The 21,101-nt window shown below is 59.8% G+C and overlaps 3 protein-coding genes across 8 annotated transcripts in view; 1 reads left to right on the top strand and 2 right to left on the bottom strand.

Moving 5' to 3' along the window:
- Positions 1 to 628, bottom strand: part of NCAPD3 (non-SMC condensin II complex subunit D3) — a 54,855-nt gene extending 54,227 nt beyond the window's left edge. For 2 of the 4 annotated variants that reach the window (XM_081544632.1, XM_081544630.1), the window contains exon 1: positions 190 to 628. In XM_081544632.1, the coding sequence (XP_081400758.1) occupies positions 190 to 628 (439 nt within the window). The remainder of the gene's footprint in view (positions 1 to 189) is intronic. The other 2 variants (XM_081544639.1, XM_081544636.1) reach the window with 1 other exon arrangement.
- On the top strand, positions 375 to 16,011 carry VPS26B (VPS26 retromer complex component B). Of its 2 annotated transcripts, none has more exons than XM_081544648.1 (6): positions 375 to 810; positions 8,420 to 8,576; positions 11,047 to 11,211; positions 12,679 to 12,854; positions 13,917 to 14,059; positions 14,508 to 16,011. In XM_081544648.1, exons 1-6 carry the CDS (start codon positions 588 to 590, stop codon positions 14,652 to 14,654), a joined length of 1,011 nt encoding a protein of 336 aa, XP_081400774.1. In that variant the 5' UTR covers positions 375 to 587; the 3' UTR covers positions 14,655 to 16,011. The 2 variants fall into 2 exon arrangements, with proteins under 2 accessions (XP_081400774.1, XP_081400773.1); XM_081544647.1 differs by having other exon boundaries at positions 11,047 to 11,161.
- A 313-nt stretch (positions 16,012 to 16,324) lies between these two features.
- On the bottom strand, positions 16,325 to 21,036 carry THYN1 (thymocyte nuclear protein 1). Of its 2 annotated transcripts, none has more exons than XM_081544650.1 (7): positions 20,804 to 21,036; positions 19,423 to 19,604; positions 18,473 to 18,541; positions 18,051 to 18,143; positions 17,512 to 17,607; positions 17,032 to 17,101; positions 16,325 to 16,505 (listed from the first exon to the last, which is right to left on the bottom strand). In XM_081544650.1, coding segments are annotated over exons 1-7 (576 nt in total). In that variant the 5' UTR covers positions 20,868 to 21,036; the 3' UTR covers positions 16,325 to 16,503. The 2 variants fall into 2 exon arrangements, with proteins under 2 accessions (XP_081400776.1, XP_081400775.1); XM_081544649.1 differs by having other exon boundaries at positions 17,074 to 17,224.
- Positions 21,037 to 21,101: the final 65 nt, after the last annotated feature.

The following is a 21,101-nucleotide window of genomic DNA, read 5'->3' on the forward strand; positions in this document are numbered from 1 at the left end:
GTTGTAACTGTCACTTCTGGCCCCTGTCAGGCGGCCTGTTGCCGGCCTGTCGAAGGGCCGCGTTTACCCGTCAGTCAGCAAGCGAAGGTGTACAAGTCCGAGTGAGGGAGCTGCCTACCGGTCAACGGACTAAACACGGGAAAAGCAGAAAAGACAGTCAGAAAGGGCGCGTTTTTTTAGAAAGGATACCGTTAGGTCTGAATTTTACTGGGTTGGTGTTTGACAGGTCTGGCCAGAGACCGGAAGGAACCGCCAACGCCCAGCCGTCTGCCGAGCGTGGGGCGGTGCTCGCAGCGCGCAGGCGCAGTGCGAGCTCCCCGGGTGGGGGAGGTGAGGCGGCCGCGCTGGGGGCGGGCCGTGCGCATGCGCACAGCCACTCCGGCGCGTCCGGCTGAGCGGCGGACGCGGCGCGCGTTGCTTCGGGGCCGGACCGCTGCCTCTGAGGTGGGCGCAGCAGGCCGCGGCCGGCTGGTGCCTCGCGCGCCAGCTCTGCCTTGCCCCCGGAACCGCGCCGGCCCGGCGAGCGCGGGTGTCGGCGTCGTGCCCAGCCCGCCGGCCTCCCCAGGCCTGGCCGGCCCGGCGGGGCCATGAGCTTCTTTGGCTTCGGGCAGAGCGTGGATGTGGACATCCTCCTGAACGACGCGGACAGCAGGCGGCGGGCCGAGCACAAGACCGAGGATGGGAAGAAGGACAAGTACTTCCTCTTCTACGACGGCGAGACGGTGTCCGGGAAGGTGAGCCTGGCGCTCAAGAACCCCAACAAGCGGCTGGAGCACCAGGGCATCAAGGTCGAGTTCATCGGGCAGATCGGTGAGTGCGGAGTCCGCCCCGCCCGGGCCCACCCTCCTCCCGCCCTCGACCCTGACTCCTGACCCTTGACCCCTGACCCAGCCTCTGACCTCTCTCTCCAGACCCCTGGCGCGACCCGAACCCCTGTCCCCTAACCCCCGCACCCACGGCTGCAATTCCAGACCCCCTGTCCCCTACTCCGCCCCAGGCCCTGTGACCTGTTGCCCGCTGCCCTGGATCCGAGCTCCGCGGGCCTGCCTCGGCTTCCATGCCAGCTGGGCCCGCCTGCAGGTCGTGACAACCACTCCGAGCCCCGCGTGGCCCGCCCACCTCTCTTTAGTGTCTGGTCCACCAGCCTCTTACCGCAGCTTCGCTGGGGAGCTGTTTGAAAAAGCATCCCAGCGGGCTCCAGCATCAGCCCTCTGTCCACATCCGCTGCGTCTCTAAGACTTCTTGATTAGAGCAGAGTCTGCGCCACTCTTCTTAAAGAAAGGATGCTCCTAAGCCCCAGATTTAAGTGGTCAGAATTTCCCAAGGCTCTAACAGTGTTCAAACACGATTGTTAGCAGTTGCAGCTAGATGATAAAAGACAGTAGCAATACAGAAGATTTCGGAGCTGCCAGTCAGCACAGGGTTGTCCCCGGGTCTGTCTGGACTCTCATGTTTGTTAAAACTCACAGGTACCCCTGAGACAGTTTGTGTCAGTAGTTCAGGAGTAGGGTCGCAGTAAATACTACAGTTGGCTGAAAAGACGTCGAGCAGAGAAATCATGCCCCATGCCACCACCCGCTCTGGCCCTGTTTGGGGGATTTCCTGGGAACGCTCCTCAGAGGCTCTCTCATTCCCTGAGATCCCAGCACAGAATCTGTTCTCCATTTTGCAGAGGCAGGAAACACAGGAGCCCTGGGGAAAGACTGTGTGCTCAGTACTTCAGTGCCCAGCTTGAAGTATTGGCTTCTGGTATTTAAGTTAACGGAAATTAGGTCGAAGTCTAGCTAATCCTATAGGAACCCAGCCGTTGTTAATTTAAACCCAGAATAAGAATGGCCTGAAGCTGAAGAGTGAGTTTCAGACCCTTTGCTTGCTTGCTTCCAGCTTAGATAGTGTCCCTCAACAGCAGTGCTGTTGACACGGTGGGGCTGCTCATTCTTGGTTGTCGGGGGGTGCATTTCACAGCCTCCCCAGCCTCTGCCAGCCAGATGCCAGAACCACAGAAATGTCTTTCACCCGTGGAAGCTAAAATCACTCCTAGCAAAGAGCTGGGGACACAGGATGAACCCACAGCATTCCGTGCTGGGCGTGAGTAAGGCGATGACGTTCAGGCCTACTTAGTTTTAGTGTTTTCACATCGTAGCTTTAAGGTTGTCACTGGATTCTGCGGTTCTGCATTAGGAGTGCAGACAGGCACGTCTAGCCAGCGACTGTGCCATCATTCCCGGGGGTGACACCTGCCCCATACGTGAAAGGTAACCAGAGCATCCCCTGCCCCAGCAGTTGTGGAATGGGCTGTTCAGGGACGCTGGCGAGGTCTCCCTCCAGCCCGAATGAAAGGGAGTTGGCTGCCCTGCCTGGTTTCCTGTCTGCTCACATCCCAGGACAGCATCCCTTCTTAGACTTCTCAGAGCCTCTTCCTGCTTCCATCAACAGCTCTTCTGGGCTCCTGAGTCCACCCTGTGGCCTTGGGGAAGCTGTCCCCTCCCTGGGCCTCGGCTCTCTTACCTGTAAAGCAGGGACAGCAACCGAATCCCCTTGGGAGAATGGTGAAGTGTCTAGGGCCCAGGTTTTGTGCAGAGTGTGGGGTGTGTGTGCTGGACCCAGGAGACTTTTGTGACCCAGCCTCAGGGCACTGGAGCGAGGCTGGTGAGTGAGGTCCCCACATTGCGGTCGTGTGGTTTCTGCTTCCTTGCTTTCCTGATGCTGCATGCAGCGGGCGGGGCTTCGCTCAGGCTCTGAGGTCTGGCTGTACCGGTGACACTCGGGGTGGTCCTGCCACTGGCCGCCTGTGAGAAGGCTGATGTCATCGTGTTCCAGCCACCTTCCTCGTTCGTTTCACTCAGAATTTTTCTTCTTATAAACCATTGTCTCTCCGGTTTGGACGTGTGTACGTCCTGCCTGTGCGTTCGGTAGGACAGCCTGGTGTGTGACCAAGGCTGAAGCAGAGGGTTCCTTCGGTTACATAAGGCTCTCTAACGTGCAGACGTCGCTAAGGTCTCCTGAGGACTAGAGATCGTCGATGTGTGTGAAGTGCAGGCTCTGGCACTTGTCAGCCAAACACTCATAATCCCTGTTAAGCTGGATCCAGGGGCTGGACCTTTGAAACATCAGTTCTGGCTGCCTTGCCGACTGCCACCAGGATCTCTGTGCCAGGCCAGCCTCGCCTGCTGCCTGCCCTGTGTCTCCTCCCAGCAGGAGGGCTCGCCCACGGGAGCCCCGAGGAAGGGTTGCCCGAGTCCTCGCAGCGACGGCTTTCTAGTCCTGTTCAGACCCCAGTCCTCATGGCAGGCAGGCCCCGGTGCAGAGAAGCGCCTGTCAGTCTCGGTCTGGGGCAGGACACAGGTCCCGCATCTGCTGGCCTGTTCGCACCGCGGCCCGCTCCGGCAGCCTGTCTGCACCCACCACTGCCCTGTCTGCTTGGACTCACGTCTCCCAAGTCTTTCTCCTCGCCTGAACTTACCCTGAGTTCCGTGCCTGGGTTTCTGCCTGCTGAACACCCCCGGAGACACTGCGGGTTGAACCAGAACTCCCCTTCTCTCCCTGCCCCAATCCCCACCCTGCCACTCCTCCCGTCTCCCCCACTCCGGCACGTCTACTGGGTCCCTTCAGCCTCTAGAACCGGGGAGGCCCCGAAGCGCTCCTGCCGCCTCCTGCATCCCTAGCAGCCCCGGGGCGTCTCATGTCGGTGCCCCCTCACCCCTTGGTGCAGCTGCCCCGATGCCTCTGTGTGGAGTGGTCTCCTGACCGGCCTTCCTGCCTCTGTTTGCCTTTTCTTTCAGTTCAGTTTCTGTAAGGGCGAACTTTCTAAAAGGCAGTTCTGACGCTCTTAGTCCCTTCCGTAGACTTCTCCTTGACTCCCAGTGGGTTGAAGGGGACAGTCATCCAGCTCTTTCCTGAGCTGCCCCTGGTTTTCTCCAGATGTGTCTCTCTAACCCTTCACCCAGGCGTGTGTTGGTAACTGTCCCCATCAGATGGCTGCAAGATACTCTGCACCTTGTGGAAGAAGAAAGGGCAGAGAGACGCATGAATAAGTGTCACCTGTGGTCCGTGGGGCTGAGATGCACTTTGTTGGGAAGTCCATGACTTTCCATCCGAGAGGCTGGGCTCACACTGTCACCACACAGAAGTCCCGTGACATCTTGTCCCCCGACACCTGCCAAGACTGGTCCAGTGTGGACCCCACTCTGATCTGCACAGAGAGAACCTTATTGAAGGGGACCATCAAATATTCTTGCTCTTATTTTTATGACTCAGTCACTCAGTCATGTCCGACTCTTTATGACTCCATAAACTGCAGCGTGCCGGGCTTCCCTGTCCTTCACCACCTCCTGAAGGTTGCCCAAGTTCATTTCCATTGAGTCGGTGGTGCTATACAACTGTCTTATTCTCTGTCGTCCCCTTCTCCTCTTGCCTTCTACCTTTCCCAGCATCAGGGTCTTTTCCAGTGAGTCAGCTGTTCACATCAGGTGGCCAAAGTTTTGGAGTTTCAGCTTCAGCATCAATCCTTACAATGATTATTCAGGACTGATTTCCTTAAGGATGGACTGGTTTGATCTCCTTGCAGTCCAGGAACTCTCAAGGGTCTTCTCTAGCACCACAATTCAAAAGCATCAGTTCTTCAGCACTCGGCTTTCTTTATGGTCAAACTGTCAAATCTCTACATGACTACTGCGAAGACCATAGCTTTGACTAGACAAATCTTTGTCAGCAAAATGATGTCTTTGCTTTTTCACATGCTGTCTAGGATTGTCATAACTTTTCTTCCAAGGAGCAAATGTTTTCTATTTTCATGGCTGCAGTCACCATCTGCAGTGATTTTGGAGCACATGAAGAGAAAATCTGTCACTTTCCACTGTTTCCCCATCTATTTGCCATGAAGTGATGGGACCAGATGCCATGATCTTAGTTTTTTGAAAGTTGAGCTTTAAGCCAGCTTTTTCACTCTCCTCTTTTACTTTCATCAACAGGCTCTTTAGTTCCTATTCACTTTCTGCCATAAGGGTAGTGTCATCTGCATATCTGAGGGTATTGATATTTCTCCTGGCAGTCTTGATTCCAGCTTGTGATTCATCCAGCCTGGCATTTTGCATGATGTACTCTGCATAGAAGTTAAATAAGCAGAGTGACAATATACAGCCTTGACGTACTTCTTTCCCAATTTGGAACCAGTCTGTTGTTCCATGTCTGGTTCTAACGATTGCTTCTTGACCTGCATACAGATTTCTTAGGAGGCAGGTAAGGTGGTCTGGTATTCCTAGCTCTTGAAGATTTTTCCAGTTTACGTGATCCACACAGTCCAAAGGCTTTAGCATAGTCAGTGAAGCAGAAGTAGATGTTTTTCTGGAACTCTTGCTTTCTTTATGATCCAACGAATGTTGACAGTTTGATCTTTGGTTCCTCTTTTCTAAACCTTGTATATCTTGTGTATCTGGAAGACTTCGATTCAAGTACTGCTAAAGCCTAGCTTGAAGGATTTTAAGCATAACTTTACTAGTATGGGAAATGAGCACAGTTGTCCAGTAGTTTGAACACTCTTTGGCACTGCCATTGTTTGGGATTGGAATGAACACGGACCTTTTTCAGTCCTGAGGCCACTGCTGAGTGTTCCAAATTTACTGATGTATTGAGTGCAGCTCTTTAACAGCAGCATCTTTTAGGATCTGAAGTAGTTCAGCCTGAACTTCATCACCTGCACTAGCTTCTTTGGTACCAGTGCTTCCAAAGGACTACTTGACTTCACACTCCAGGATGTCTAGCCAGACGTCCAAGTGAGTGACCACACCATCGTGGTTATCTGGGTCATTAAGACCTTCTTTGTTTAATCTCTTCTCCCTCTGTTGGGTCCATACCGTTTCTGTCCTTTATTGAGCCCATCTTTACGCGAAATGTTCCCTTGGTATCTCTAATGTTCTTTAAGAATATTGCACTCCAAAGCAGAGCGCTAGCCTCAGGATCTAAGTTTTTAAAAGTAAAGCCCCCGGGTGAGCCGAAGCCCATCAGCCCGGCGGGCCTGTGGTGAGCACCGGGGGGCAGCTGCACTTAATGCATGAAGCCAGGAACGCGCAGTGAGGGGCGCGCTGACTCACCAGTTAAGGAGCTGCTGCAGAGCCGCCTGCAGGCACCAGAGCTGTCAGCGCGCCCTGCAGGTTTACCAGGCACGGGGGTCTGGGGGACGTGTGAGCCGGAGTCCTGAGCAGAGGGCAGGACAGAGCGCAGGCCCCTGAAGAGAAACTGGGTGGGTCCAGGGGTCTCCCAGCCGTGTGAAGCCTGGCCCCGCAGGGTCTCTGGGCGGCTCTCAGGGGCCCCGCGACGCAGATGCAGCCAGTGATGTGTCTTTCCATCCACAGTGGCAGCTCCCCCTCAGCCTCTGGTGGCAGATTTCAGGGTGAGCATCCTGGCTGCAGCAGTCATTTCCTCCCGATGGGCTGAGACAGGGAGGTTACCTTGGGAAAGGACCAGGCGGTTCCTCCTCCTGGCGTGAAATGACTGGTCCCTGCGGGCTTCGGAAGCTGGGGAGCACCCAGGGTGACTCAGGGAGAAAGAGGCCGTTGACAGTCGCTTTAGGGCCCAATCCGAGAATAGCCGTGGGTTTTCTGTTTTAGTTTATGCGAGAAGAAGCCAAAGTTTCCGGCAGACAGCAAAGTACGGCTGCTTTTTCTGACCCTTTGGCCCATATTAAAGTACACATTGAAAAGCGCAGTCAAGCCCCACTCAGACTACACACTGGCCGCTCTTCCATGACACTTGGGGGTGGGGGATTCTGACCCCCAGGCAGGAAGCCACGCCCACCGGGGGGTCCCGGCCCAGCCACGCCCCCTCCTGGGAACCGCACACTCGGTGAGGCTGTGGGTCCTGCTCTGGCGTCCTCCTCGGGTTGCCTGTGGGCTATGTGGTCACAGTCGTGTGTCTTGGCATCCTGCTCTTCGCTCCGGCATTTCCCACTTACGGCCCTCAGACACTGGGCTTTGCTCCACCTGCTGCTGTCCCCTGAAACCACGGCAGAGCTCGGTGCTTGGGAACCTAGACGCCCAGCTCCCCAGTTAAGGGCTCCATCTGTTCCCGTCAGCAGAGGCTCCTGTAGCGAAGGACCAGCCTGAGGCAGAGGACAGGCCCCTGTCGTGGGCTGGCCGGTGGCCCTGTTCCCCCCTCGTCCCTGTGTGTCCCCCCACGTGGCGGGCTCACTGCCCGCTGCTGACGACGCCTGGCCTGGGGGAGCAGGTGGGTTGTTGGTGACCTAAGGTGGATCCAGGTATAATGGGGGATCAGCAGCAAACTGTGATCACAGGACGCTTCGTGCGGAAGTAGTGGTGCTGGCTGGGCCTGACCTCACTGCAGCTCCCCGTCACGTGGATGACGCCCCGCCGCCTGGGAGAACAGGCTCCACGGGGCGAGTCTGTCAGGGCCAGGGCCCGGGCAGCTGGTCTGAGAGCTCCCTAGAAGCTGCGCTTCCCCCCAAGCACCCCCATGGCAGGCCTGGTTGCCGTGTTGGCTCTGGGAAGCAGGAGATCTGGCTTCTTGAGTCCAAGGAGGCTTTGATCGTCGGGGCTTCAGGCCTTTGCTGTCTGGGGTCTGGGGTCCGGGGCCTTGCCTCCAGCAGCCATCCTGGAGCACAGTTCACCACCTCAGCAGCAGAGTGACGCGGGCAGAGATAACCCAGGACACATGGGTGGCGTGACTCAGAACAGACAGACTGCAGGACTGTCCGAGAGGAGGGTGGGTGTGCAGTAGGGCTTCTCGGAGGGCAGTCCCTGGACAAGCAGGAGTCTGTTGGGATGTCCATCTTGAGTCCCACCCAGGCCCCAGAATCGGAGATATTGGGGTGGGGGGGCAGCTGTCTCTGCCTCAGCACAGCCTCGGGGGTCCTGGTGCTCACAGGAGTCTGGGGACCGCGACCTGACAGCCCCTCCGTCAGCAGGGCCGCGTGGCCCCATCTCCTGGGCTGGGGGCACCTCGCGTCTTCCAAGTCCTCACCTGGCTTCTGCCTCGTGCTCACCCCTGATCTCCCAGTGCCCAGGAGCAGACGCGGCCCTGCAGGAGACCTGGGGCGCTGGGCCCATCCCGGCCCGCCGCGCCTGTTTCCTTGTCTGTTAAATGCATAGCGGGCCCACCCAGCCTCTCAGGTTGCCGTGGGGATGGTGTGATTGAATGACAGATTCCCACAGTTAGGAATCGCTTTAAGGTGTGAAGAGATGTGGTGTTTCGATGGCGGTCCCCCCGCTGTGTCCCTTGGGTGCTGCCCCAGGACAGGGTCTCCACAGAGCGCAGGGTGTTTGGGTACAGGGCTGCCGTGCGGGGCGAGAAGAGGGGGTCGTGAACCGATATGGCTCCGCGGCTGGGAGGGGCGCTTCCGCAGCGGGCCCCTGCCGCCCTCCGTGGGGCCGGGCTCCGGTAGCAGAGGTCCCCGCTCTCCCCACAGAGCTCTACTACGACCGCGGCAACCACCATGAGTTCGTGTCCCTGGTGAAGGACCTGGCGCGGCCTGGAGAGGTCACCCAGTCGCAGGCCTTTGACTTCGAGTTCACCCACGTGGAGAAGCCCTACGAGTCGTACACCGGGCAGAACGTGAAGCTGCGGTAAGTGCGGTGACGCCGCCTCAACCAGCTCCGCACGCGCCGGGACCGGCGGCCTGCACTCTGTGAGAAGTGGGTCACAGATTCGGGTTCTTGTTTAAGTTTATGCTTGACTGCGCCGGGGCTCCATTGTTGCAAGTGGGCCTTCTCTAGTTGCGGGGAGGGGGGCTTCTCATTGCAGTGACTTCTCTTGCTGTGGCGCACGGGATTAGTTGCCCTGAGGCATGCAGACTCTTCCTGGACCAGGAATTGAACCCATGTCTCCTGCAGTGGCAGGCAGATTTTCTTAACCACTGGACCACTAGGAAAGTCCCAGATTTGGATTCTGATCCCTGACCCGTTCTCTGCATCTTTTGGGACCCGGAGAGAATAAAACGTAGCACAGTGTGACAAGCTTTAGAACAGGGATACACACCTTTCAAGTACAGGGGATTGTTTTCCTTCTTCCAATCTTGAAAACTCTGAAGGTGGGCACTGATTCCAGGGCCTCTGGGGTTTGTGGTGTCACCTGGACTTCTGGCTCCCAAGTCGTGGTCATCACCTGGGGCCTGCGTGGGGGACAGCATGGGCTCTGGGGAGGTCTCCCTTCTCCCGTCAGAAGACTGGACTGCAGGCTCTTCTTTTCCAGCCTTTGCAGGGAGGTCCAAGCGCTGACGGTGCCCCATTTAACAGCGCTCCATGACTGCTCTCGGAGGAGGCAGCAACAGCAAGGACTGTCTAGTTGTCAGTTAAACCGGGCCGGGGGCTTATTGTGATTTAATTTGACATTCTGCAGTAGATTCCTCATAGATGTTCCTATGTCAGAAAGCTGTTAAAAACAGTATGGCAGTTCCTCAAAATATTAAAAATAAAACTACCAAATGATTCATCAATTCCACTTTTATGTATAAATCCAAAAGAAGTGAAAGCAAGGACTCAAACAGATGAAAGTGCTCTCATCTGGCAGCAGCATTCCCAGTAGCCACAAAGTGGACATGACCCAAGCACCCATCAGTAGATGAGTGGATGAGCGCATGTGTGTCCACATGGTAGAAGAGTACTCGGCGTTGAACAGGAAGCAGACCCTGACTCCTGCTACCGCCCGGGGGAGCCTTGACAACCTCGTGCTCAGTGAAAGGCGCCTGTGTTCCCTTGGCGGGCAGCTCCTGCAGGGTGGTGAAGACGGGCAGACGAGGCATGGGGCCGGGGAGGAAGCTGCAGAGTTCGAGCAGGACCCTGGACAGTGGTCTCTGGGACGTGCTCTGGGGACTGCCTAGAAGCTCAGGAGAAAGGTGTAGCTGGAGAGAGACTGGATGTGTGGAGAGAGGCGGGAAGTTGAAGGATCGAGATGTCAGACAGTGGTTCTCTACCAAGGGTCCTGTGTTAGATTCACTGGTGGGAGTGGGAATTTTTAAAGAAAAGCGCAGGTTCCCGTGTCCTCCTCCAGGGCAGTTTCGTGTCAGTTTCGTGCCCAGGGTGAGTCCCGGTGCCTCCAGACGCCGAAGCAGGAGCCGTGAGCCTCGGGAGGCCCCAGAGGAGGCCTAGGGCTGCTGGCTTCTGCCTCCCACGCCTGCTCTGAGGCCTCGTCCACAGGGGCAGGGCTGGCGGGCCTGAGCTTAGTGGGGGCTGTGCGGGAAGTGGGAGGGCGGCCAGGACAGCCTGTCTCAGCAAGGCTGCCGCCAGCGTCCCGAGACGCCGTGCAGACCGACTACCTCCTGCCTTCACGTCGCGGGGCTGCGGTGCTGGGGAGGCCTCTGTGCAGGGCTGGCTGGCGGCCCGGCGCAGCTCAGCCCTTCAGGGCCGTGTCTCCTCTCTCTCACGCATGCCGGGCCCCGGTTGTCCGGGTTCAGACCTCTCCTCTGCTGCTCCACTTCTGAGGCTGGCTCTCCCTGAAGGCCCCTCTCCCCGCAGCACCGGGTTGCGGCCTCTGGCTGACACTCTGCACACGCTCTAGTTTCCTGTTGATTGGCCGTCTCCCCGGGCGGGAGGGTGGGGGGGACCGCGAGTCCCCTGTGACTCCATCTCTGCGTCCTAGGTCTGGTAATGAACACTGTGAGGACTCGTTGACCTGGTTTCTCCATCACCTCTTCTTGTCACTTAACTGTGGGGGACCTGAAACATGCTCACTCATGGAGTACTGTCAGATAGACAGAGTGCAGACCTAAGAGGACACGATCCCTGTGTCCGAAGAGCCAGGAGGAGCTGCAGAAATAAAAGCTGCACACAGTGCCTGGCAGGTGGCGGTGAGGCTGCTGTTGGGGTACAGCCCCTCTGGTCCCCAGGCCGGGCTCGGGGAGCAGCTGGGGAAGAGCCTCTGAGCTCCTGCAGCTGCAGTGGCAGGATCACGTGTCGGTGCGTCTCTGCCGGAAGGGGGTGCCCAGAGGCGACTGCTCAGAGGAATCAAAGCCCCAGAGGCTGACTGGGCCAGGGGTTCTCGGGGCAGCGGGGGGTGGAATAAACCGAGGTCCCTTGGCTGCTTGCCCGCCTCCCACAGGTACTTTCTCCGGGCCACCATCAGCCGCCGCCTCAACGACGTCGTCAAGGAGATGGACATCGTGGTGCACACGCTGAGCACGTACCCCGAGCTGAACTCGTCCATCAGGATGGAGGTCGGCATCGAAGACTGCCTGCACATCGAGTTTGAGTACAACAAGTCCAAGTGAGGGGCGGGCCCGGGGCGGAGCCTGGGGGGGCGCAGAGGACCCAGTTTTAACTGGCCGGAATGCTCTAGATCGCGCCTGCTGTTACAGCATCAAAATGCCTCAGAGCTGGTGAATTGCAGAACTTACTGACCGTTCAAAAAATACCACGAGCATCTTTCTAATATAGTACATTCCTGAAAATGCTCGAAAATCAAATATGCAAAGTAAACGTATATTCAACTCACAGAACTAAAAAAGCTGTCGCGTCTCTAAGGAGGGTCTCCGGGTGGGGCAGCCTCGCCTCAGACCTGCTGGCCTCCAGAGGTTTGGAGCGGGGGCTGCCTGGACACGGGCCCCCTAGGACTGGTGACGGACAGCTGCGCTTCCCTGCCCCGGCCTGGAGCGGCTCCATGGGCCCCGCCCCTAGGAGGGGCCCTTTGCCTTCTTCTCACAGTCTCGGGGCTCGCAGGCCTTCCCAGGACAGAGACCCCAGAGTGCTGCCCACCAGCACCCCAGCCAGCTGGTGTAGGGGGTGCCACCTCGTAGAAATGCAAGCAGCCTCCAGCCAGCAGTGTGGTGAAGACCAAGCTGAGCAGAAGACAGGCATAGCTGAGGCTGGACGGGCACAGTGGGCCCTGCCCACAGAGCAGGCTGCGCCCAGCATGCGTGCCCGCCGTCCCGCCCACAGGAGGAGCCCAGAGCCCAGGGCGGCATCCCGTTCTGCCCCCAAGGACTCGGGCTGGGCTTACCGGCACTTCAGCTCCTGTACCTGGGCTTCCCGTCTGAAAATGAGGGGCTTGGGTTGGGTGAGTGGAAAGGCGCCGGAAGGAGGAGCCCAGGCCCCCGAGCGGCTCCTCTGTGTCTCTTGTGGGAAGGAGTCCACTCAGCGTGGAGGGGCGTCCGGCTGCAGACCCGTGACAGCTGGGAGAGCGTATGCTTCAGCATCCCTGCCTGAGGCTGCTCCTCAGTGCCTGCTGTACCCCCGGCCCGCACTCTGCGTCTGCCACGTGGTCTGTCCCCCACTGTGGTCGGGCCCGCGTCCTCAGCCCCTGCCCCCAGCCCCCATCCCCTTCCTGAGCTTCACTCGGAAGGTTTGCTCTTGGCGGCCACACCGGGGGCAGACCAGCCCCGCTGCTGACTAACTGGGGAGGGCCCAGCTCCCAGATGCCAGAGGAAGACTGGGACCTGGTTTCCACTCCTGGCGGGTCAGCCTCTCACCCCAGAGCCTCTTAAAGTATATGCTGGTTACAGCACTGGGCAGAGGGTGACCGGACCCGCTCTCTGAGTTGTGTGCGGGACGGCAGTGGGAGCGATGCTGGTTCCAGTGCAGGGTGTCGGAATTTGCTCCGTGGGGCAGCCTGGGGGAATGTGGGCCCGCGTGGCCTCAGCTCTCCTGGCCCACCACCCCAACGCGGGCAGCGCCCTGTCTGGATCCTGGAGGCCTGTCCTGTCCGGAGCCGCACCTCTTGGCTTCCTCTCTGCAGGTACCACCTGAAGGACGTCATCGTGGGGAAGATCTACTTCCTGCTGGTGCGGATCAAGATCAAGCACATGGAGATCGACATCATCAAGCGGGAGACGACGGGCACGGGCCCCAACGTGTACCACGAGAACGACACCATCGCCAAGTACGAGATCATGGACGGCGCGCCCGTGAGAGGTGAGCCCCGCCAGGCGGGGGGCGTCGGGGCCGCCGGCGCGCTCAGGTGGCCGTGAGCCTGTGCTGTCTTCACTTGCACCGTCCTTGCCGGTGGGGGAGCGAAACGGTCCTTCCCGCTAGTTCCTGCACCAGGCTGACAAGGCAGGCTCTGGGCTGCCTGGCCAAGTGGATGCCCTGCCCGACACGCCCTGCTGCCGCGCACGGTGCTGGCCTGATGTCTAGGATGAGTGGAGCGGGAGCTGGCGGGACCCTGCTGGTTACTGGGAGGAGCGACTGTTCAGGCTTTTTGTTGGCGCTGCAGCTGCCGACGATGCGAGTTTTCACGTGGACGTTCTCGGTGCTGCCAGGGCTTCACTCAGCTCTCCCCAGTCCACGCCACGCGGGAGGAGGGGGGTCATGGCCTCTCAGGTCCTTGGCCTCCCGAGCGGGGTCTTCGGGGCAGGACTGGGCGGGCCATCCTGCCTGCTGGCTCCATTGTGTCCGCAGCCACTCAGCCGGGCCAGGCTTGCCCTCCCTAGGGCACCGTGGGGGTCTGTGAGCCACGCAGGGTGATGCAGGCTCCGTGCTTGGCTTTGGGCTGCTCCGTGTCTTTGCGCTTGCTCAGTGGAGCGCTGTCCTGGTTTTGTTTCGCTTGGCTGAGGAGGACACCGTGTTAGGGCTGGAAGGGATCTGAGACACCATATAGCCTGATGCCCCCTCTTTCCACGTGAGAACACGGGGGTCCAGGGACAGCAGCAGACCCACCAGAGTTCGGTGGAGAGAGCTGGGCCTGCCAGTCTTGGGGCGGCATGGGGTGCGCTGTGCCAATTGGGGTGGGGGAGCTGACACTGGAATCGCTGGGGAAGACAGTGCGCTAGCTAGGCTGAGACAGCTGGTTCTTACAGCCCAGCCCCTGGACGTGTTGAGTGAGTCAGAGCTGCTCACCTGGCGTCCAGTGGTTGGCACTCTGCCACCCCTGGTCCTGGTGGGCCTCAGCCAGGAGGAGACGGAGCAGGCCTGGCCCGTCAGCGGGCGGCGGGCGGGGCCACTGCCCTGTCCCCCTGACCCCTCCCGGCCCTACAGGAGAGTCCATCCCCATCCGCCTCTTTCTGGCGGGCTACGAGCTCACGCCCACCATGCGGGACATCAACAAGAAGTTCTCGGTGCGCTACTACCTCAACCTGGTGCTCATCGACGACGAGGAGCGGCGCTACTTCAAGCAGCAGGTGGGGCCGCCGCCCAGGCCGGGGGCGGGGCCGGGGACGCGCGGGGCGGGGCGGGGCGGGGCGGGGCCGGGCCGGGGACGCGCGGGGCGGGGCGGGGCGAGCTGGTGCGTGTCTGTGCAGCCTGGTTCACCTTGAGCCCCGGGCAGGATCCGGGTCCCAGTTGACACCAGAGCCGGCCTCCTCAGGCCCAGCCCCTGTGGCTGCTTTGCTCTCCCGGCCCCGTGGTCAGCAGGAGCCTCGAGGCCCCAAGGGATGGACAGCTGCTAGTTGGCTGGAGACCAGGAGGGCCTTTGCCTGAGATTTCCTGGGACCCTCCCCAGGCCCCCCTCACGTGCCCCTCCCCATTGCCTCCCGCCCCCAAGACTGCCCAGGCCCCCTCCCCATGGCCGCCGGCCCCCCTAAGACTCCCCAGGCCCCTCTCACATGCCCCTTCTCCACCACCCTGCAGGAGGTGGTGCTGTGGCGCAAGGGCGACATCGTCCGGAAGAGCATGTCCCACCAGGCGGCCATCGCCTCCCAGCGCTTCGAGGGCACGACCCCCCTGGGGGAGGCACGGACCCCCGGCCCACTGTCCGACGGCGGCGGCAGACAGTAGGCCAGGGGCGGGGAAGTGGCTGGGGCGGGAGATACGCTGCTGACCCGCGCTCACAGCCTGAAAACAAACCATGTCTTTGATGTAAATCCTTTTTCCTGAAGAACCTGAGGGGCTGAGGTTGGGAGGCAGGGTGTCCGACAGGGGCGCGGGGAGAGGAGGGGTGTCCCCGGGCAGCTGTCTGTGGGGCTGCAGAGGGCTCCGCCGGCGGAGGAGGCTCAGGCCAGGAGCTGCTGCGGGAGTCTGGACGTGGTGCTTTGGCGCCTCCACAGGCTGCCATCGTCCTCCTCCGACTCCCAAGCACGGTCGTCCTGGACGGGACGAGGCCTGTGGCACCTCTGGCCGCCGCCCCCGGGCAGAGACACCAGGGTCCGTGTGGCACGTGGACGGCAACAGGGAGACCTCAGTGGTCGTGCATGGCGCGGTGGCCCTGGGCGCCCAAGAGCGGAGGCGCTTGGTCCCTGCTGTCCACCTCATTCCCGGGACCAGGGCTTGGTCTGACGCCTGGAAGCTCTGCGCTCACCGTGGGGGCCGTGTGGGGGTGGGCCTCCCGAGCCGCTGTCCTCCCCTCCGCAGGCTGACCGCAGCTTGGGACCAGGGGTGTTCTGTGTGCGTGGGTGCTCGCCCCGCTGGAGGGTTTCCACGGCCGCACCGTGCCTGGGCCTGTTGGCGTTAAGGGTGTGCCTGTCCATCCTGTCTCCTTTCGGCTTCTTGTCTCTTCTAGAAAGACTAGGCAGACCCCGGGGTCAGCAGGTACCATGCACTCGGGGCTCTGGGTTCTCTGTCGTCTGGGAGGCAGAGGGTTTGTTCTGTGTCGTCTTTATAGGGACCCCTCTTTTCCTCGGAAATTGAGGCAGCTGTGGGCCTCGGACTGGGCAGGGCCCGTGAGTCAGACCAAGACCAGAAAGAGGGGTGTTCGGGCGGCGTCGGGAAGAGTGCCGGTGCTGGGGGCAGGAGGGCAGGCAGGGCAGGTGGTCCCCTGGCTGGACCACGGTTCCGGAGGGCGGGACAGCGCCCCTCGGCTTCTCCAGGGCGTGAGCCGAGCCCCAGGCCCCCCGGGGCAGCCTGCACTGAGACCGTGAGGACCGCCCGCCCACTCAACGCCTGTCCTCTGAGGGAGCTGGAGGGCAGCCACTTCCCTCATCTGCCTCTGCGCCAGGCAAGTGTGGGGAGGCGGCCCGGGGAGCCCGGCAGAGCGGAGGGGCCGAAGAGGCTGCGTGGCCTGGGGTTGCGCCGCTGCGTGTTTACAGGCTTCTCGATGTGTGTCTTACCAGTGGCTGTGTTTTAAACAAAGCTCTGTGTCAGCCGTGTGTGTCGGATTAAACAGGCCCCTGGGCTTGGGGGCTGCGTGCCCACGGTCCACCAGGCTGCGTGGTCTCTTTTATTGCCCTGCTGCATGCACCACTCCGACCCACCTCTGTGGCCCCTGGTGAAGAGTGATGCCCACGTTATTAATGCCTGTTTCAGACAAGCACACGGCTGAGAAAGGAATTTCAGATTTATTCCAGCCTGGCAACTTGTTCTGAAACTGCTGGTTTAACCTCCGTGGGATCAGACACTTGAGGGGCAGGCAGGGGAGGGACAGTCGTGTCACCAGACTGGTCCCTGCACCTAGCCGAGGGGCTGTGAAACCTGTTCTACCCCCGACGCTGACTTAAAGAAACGCTTCCAACTTAAGCATGGGTGTTTATTAGAAAGACCAGGCCCCACCTCCGCTCACAACCAGCGTGCTCCCCACACTGCCTGTCGTCTTGTGGTGGCTTGACTTTGGGGCAACACCTTATCCATTTCAGCAGTTGCGTCTCCATTAACTCGGTTCTTTTTCCTCCAGGCTCAGGATAAAATCAAACTCCTCTGCCGAAAAGGGCACAAAGAAGAAGAATTAGGTCTGAATCACCTCCTGAATGGGATTCCCAGGTGGTGCCAGTGGTAAAGAACCCCCCTGCCAATGTAGGAGGCGTAAGAGACACGGGTTCGATCCCTGGGTCGGGAAGATCCCCTGGAGGAGGGCATGGCAGCCCAGTCCAGTGTTCTTGCCTGGACAATCCCATGGACAGAGGAGCCTCGGGGCGGGGGGGGGGTGGATATGGTCCATGGAGTCGCAGAGTCGGACATGCCAAGTAACTTAGCACGCACGCACATGGGTGCTCCTGAACGGAGCAGTCCCGGCAGGCGTGTCTCAGGCCACAAGGCCAGCAGTTGCTCCCTCAGAAACAGAGAAGGGGCCTGGCTGCTGCTGCACTCGGCATCCTGGGCAGCCCGGGCAGCTCCTCTTGTGGGAGTTAGGCGGAGGGGTGGGGGAGGGGGACGACGACACAGACCCAGCCCTTAACCTTAACCGCTGTGCTTAGGCCTCACCAGCGAGTACAAGTGAATTCACAGTCGTTCTGGCATGTGGTCCAAAGACAAGGGCCATCCTTACCTCGGGTCAGGCGCTGGACGGACAGTCTCTGGCGAGTGAAGAGAGCCATGTTTTTTAAAGGACCGCCAGAGGCTTTGTGTGCTTGGTAATGGGCTCTGAGCTCAGCCAGGGGGATGAAACGCTTCATCATCCGCACAAACTGTACGTCCACCTTCATGGCAGCGGCGCATGGGACAGAAAGCATGTCTGTGAAACGCGTGATCATCCATCCACACAAACTACGTCCACCACAGGGTAGCGGCGCGTGGGACAGAAAGCACGTCCAGCTATATCAGCTGAATGTAGGAGGCCATACAGGCAGGGTGCCCATGCCCATCCTCCGCTCCAGGGGCAGGGTGACCTCCCTGACTGGAGGGGGCTCTGTGCCCTGCCCTAGAGACCCCCAGACCCTCCACCCTCTGTCCACCTGTGACCTGGGAAAAAGAGGAGTCACTTTACCATGGACCACTTGGGGTTGTCTTCTCTGCTGGATGAGTCATAATGGGGACTGGTTTTCTCAAACTGTGTGTGGTCCGGGTAAGCCTCCTTCACAATCTGAAACCAGATCCGAGTCTCTAGTCATTTGTCCAGTCAGCTCCACAGCCAGACTTCAGTCTGAGTCCAGCTTCCGTTTCTTGGCCTACACGGTCTCACCCTGTCTGTCTGCCGCAGAGCCAGCGAGGGCTCAGACATCTGCGAACACTGCAGTCTGAGGCAGCCCTGACAGTGGGCTCTCAACCAAGCAGAGCTCGCTGCTGGCACTGGTTTCTCCACCCACAGTCAAGTGTCTGCTGGCTGCTGGCCTGCTTGAGTGGCCACGGTGTGCTCCACGAGAAGCCTGTGCCCATGGGGCCTGGGACACAGGCCCGCCTTGCTGCAGTCCTGCCACCCACTCCTGACCGGGGCGGGGGGGGGGGCGCACATGGATGACCCACCTAAGCTGTGTCCCCAGACCTACATGAAGGGAGACAGCTCAGCCCTCAGCCTGGATGCCTGACCTTCATGAGGCCCGCGATGCCTGGCTCTCTGCAGTTGCTGTGGTAGAAGAAGGCCTCCTCATCCAGCCTCATGGCCCTCAGGAAGTTCCGGGCCTGTTGCAACAGACAAGGAACAAGCACTGTCCTCCCACTGGCAGGAAGCACCAGCCGGCGGAAATCGAGTCCGCCTTTGTTAGCTGAGACTCTGCAGCTTCCCCCGCTTCAGTTCAATCCTTGTCTTTTACCCAGAGTTATATCAGGACACTGGCTGGAACACAGGCAGTCTCAAAACTGCAGGCAGCCAGAGAAATTCAGGTATTTGTTGTGTACCTTTGGGTTTAGGTTCAGGGAAAAAGCAGCCTTGGCCGAGACAGCTTCAGTCTTGAGTGGTCAGAGGGAAGCAGGCTTTCTTCCAAACCTCACGGTCCCGCCAGCCCACCTACCTGGTAGTTGCGAACACCATCCCAGCACGTTGTCTGCCTGGGCTGTGCCTGGAGATCCTCGATGCTGAACTGGGCCAGAAACAAGGTCATTCAGTGAACTCTCCTGGGCTGGCTGGTCAGGACGTATGGAAGCAGACACATCCTCCCCGTTTAGTGTGCGCACTGCCGGCAGCAGGGCCCAGGAGCCTCTGGGATAGTACCCCACAGAGCCGCGCATGCCAGGCACGCAGACGGCAGCCCTGTGCACCCTGTCATCCCTCACAGTCCAGAGAATTAGCTGAGTGTATAATTAATCTGGTAATCAGGTTATCTCTATTTCACTTGTTAAAATATTATGTATCCCTCTATAGCATCTCCAACTGTGTTGTCTCTGGGCTGTGGTGAGAACTGATTCACACTCACCCCCTGGTTACTGGCTGTTGGCAGGGAGATACCTAAGGGCACGGCAGGTGGCAAGAAAGAGGCAGTCCCAGGCTGAGCGTGGTCTGGCTTGGGGCTGGCAGACTGCAGCCTTCAGGCTGCAGCCTGTGCCTGACTTGCAGACAGTTTCATTGGAACTCAGCCACACCATTTGTTTACTGGAACACAGACATGTGGCCTATGGCCAGGCTTTTTTTGTTGCTGTTACTTGTTATCTTACGTGGGCATATAGCTGACTGACAATGTGACCGTTTCAGGTGGAGGGCCATGCGAACACATGAACCCATTCTCCCCCAAACTCCCCTCCCATGCAGGCTGCGTGGCACCTTCTAGTAATGACAGGAGCACTGCAGCCACGACCACCTGGCCCTTTAGAGAAAAGGTAGCGGGTTCGCAGAGCAGACAGCAATGGCAGTAAGTCCTGCTGGCCCTATTCCGTGCCACCTTCTCCCTGCTCCTCAGAGGTAAGAAGGAGGTGATGGGCCCCGCAGTGTCCCCTGTGCCCCATGGAGATGGGCGCGGGACCTCACCTTCACATCCACGCCTTTCTCCAGGCGGCTTTCTGGCTCTGACTTCATCAGCCAGTAGCTTCTGAGAGTCTCCCCACTGTCTCCAGCGACTAGAGGCTTCTGGAGGCTGGAGCTCTCCTCTTGGGCTGATGCCCCCGCTAGGTTCTTAGTTTTGGTGCGTTTTCCTTCTGGCCCCTTCATGTCTGCAATAGAAGCAAAAAGAAGGGAACTTTCTTACTTGCTGAGAAAGTTCTGATGCAGGAAAAACAGCTACTCTGGAGTCAGAGCTTCCCGGGTGGCGCTAGTGGTAAAGAACCCACCTGCCAACACAGGAAACTTAGAGATATGGGGTTCAGTCCCCGGGGTTGGGAAGATCCCCTGGAGGAGGGCATGACCACCCACTTGAGTATCCTTGCCTGGAGAACCCCATGGACAGAGGAGCCTGGCGGGCTATGGTCCACGGGGTCACAGTCTGAAGCGGCTAAGCACCTGGGCACAAGCGCACTAGACAGTGGGCTGAGGCCGCGCCTGGCGTTCTCCTCTGTTCAGTAACGTGAGCTTCTGTGTCACCTCAGACTGCTCTGCTCACTGAGCTCTGAGCCTGCCTCCTTTCCACTCCTTGAAGGTGCTCAGAGAAGCTGGGTAAAACCGCCACTGAGGAGTTTGCAGACATGGTCAAGACTGAGTTTTGCCCTCCAGTGAGGGAAATGTGCCTGAAGCAGAGTGGGTACCTGGTAACCAAGAGCTGGTAAGTTTTTACCTGTGCTCCGTGGTCACGCTCAACCTAAGGCAGTCAGCCCACACCATGCACCTGGAGGGTATGTGCCAGATTATACACCAGCCTGCCACGCTGGCCTGAACCCACCTGACTCTCCTGCACGGCCTCTGAACTAAGTGGAAGCTCCTTCGGGAGCCATCCTGACGGCCGTCTAACACGCTGCACCCTCCTGGTGTGCCGGTGGTCCTCCCGGACAGTGATCGGGACACTGTAAACACCATGTGCGCTGATAAGCAACAACCCGCAACCCTCGCCGGTTTCCAAGAAGCACTTCCTCTGCCTCTTGAGTGCGCTGCTGCTGCTGCTCTTCCACTGAGAAGGCCACTCACCCTTGTGAACACGAGCGACACCCCGCTTTCCTACCCATTCTCGACGCTAGACTCAAAGCCCCCGCGAGCCCTCTCAAGGCGCCCCCCGACCCTTTCCCTTCCGTGTGTGGCTCCCCTCGGAGTGGGGGCCGCGCGCGCTGGCCCTCGTCCCAGCGCTTTCCTCGGACAGTCAGCGGCCGACGGACGAGCGGCAGAGAAGGGCCCAGGACAGAAGCCTGGGGGCGGCCCGGGGCCCCGGATCGCAGAACCAGCCACCTGGCCTCGCCGCGCGCGCTGAGCGGCCCGGCGTGCTCACCTGGCCCCGCCGGCCTCCTTCGGGCTCGCGGCATGCTGTCCTGTGGGTGGGACGGCCGCCGCATTGGGCGCTCGCGGGACACCCCACCCTCCCCCCGCGGCGCCCACGGTCGTCTCTGCGCCCCGCGAAGCCTCCGGCGCGCTTTCCGGGTTCCCCTCTCTCAGTCCGCGCCGCGCGCTCGGGCCGGCCCCCGCGGCCCCCGCGGCGCTCTCCGGTCTCGGCGCGCGCGCCGCGGCCCCGCGGGCCTCTGGGAATTATAGTCCCGGCTCCTCCCCCAGGCGCCCCGAGCGCGCCCTAC

This window comes from Giraffa tippelskirchi, chromosome 11 (assembly GCF_054371585.1).
Source record: "Giraffa tippelskirchi isolate mGirTip1 chromosome 11, T2T-mGirTip1v1.2.pri, whole genome shotgun sequence".
Lineage (NCBI taxonomy): Eukaryota > Metazoa > Chordata > Mammalia > Artiodactyla > Giraffidae > Giraffa > Giraffa tippelskirchi.

Bases quoted from the DNA above. Each gene is read 5' to 3' on its own strand.
- VPS26B (XM_081544647.1), top strand. From the start codon at position 588: ATGAGCTTCTTTGGCTTCGGGCAGAGCGTGGATGTGGACATCCTCCTG. The intron at 11,162-12,678 runs GTCGGCATCGAA...TCCTCTCTGCAG, and splicing joins ACTCGTCCATCAGGATGGAG to GTACCACCTGAAGGACGTCA. The intron at 14,060-14,507 runs GTGGGGCCGCCG...ACCACCCTGCAG, and splicing joins GGCGCTACTTCAAGCAGCAG to GAGGTGGTGCTGTGGCGCAA.
- THYN1 (XM_081544649.1), bottom strand. From the start codon at position 20,867: ATGCGGCGGCCGTCCCACCCACAGGACAGCATGCCGCGAGCCCGAAGG. The intron at 17,225-17,511 runs GTAAAGTGACTC...GCTGCCATGAAG, and splicing joins ACAACCCCAAGTGGTCCATG to GTGGACGTACAGTTTGTGCG. The intron at 16,506-17,073 runs GTAAGGATGGCC...CCTTTTCGGCAG, and splicing joins CGTCCAGCGCCTGACCCGAG to AGGAGTTTGATTTTATCCTG.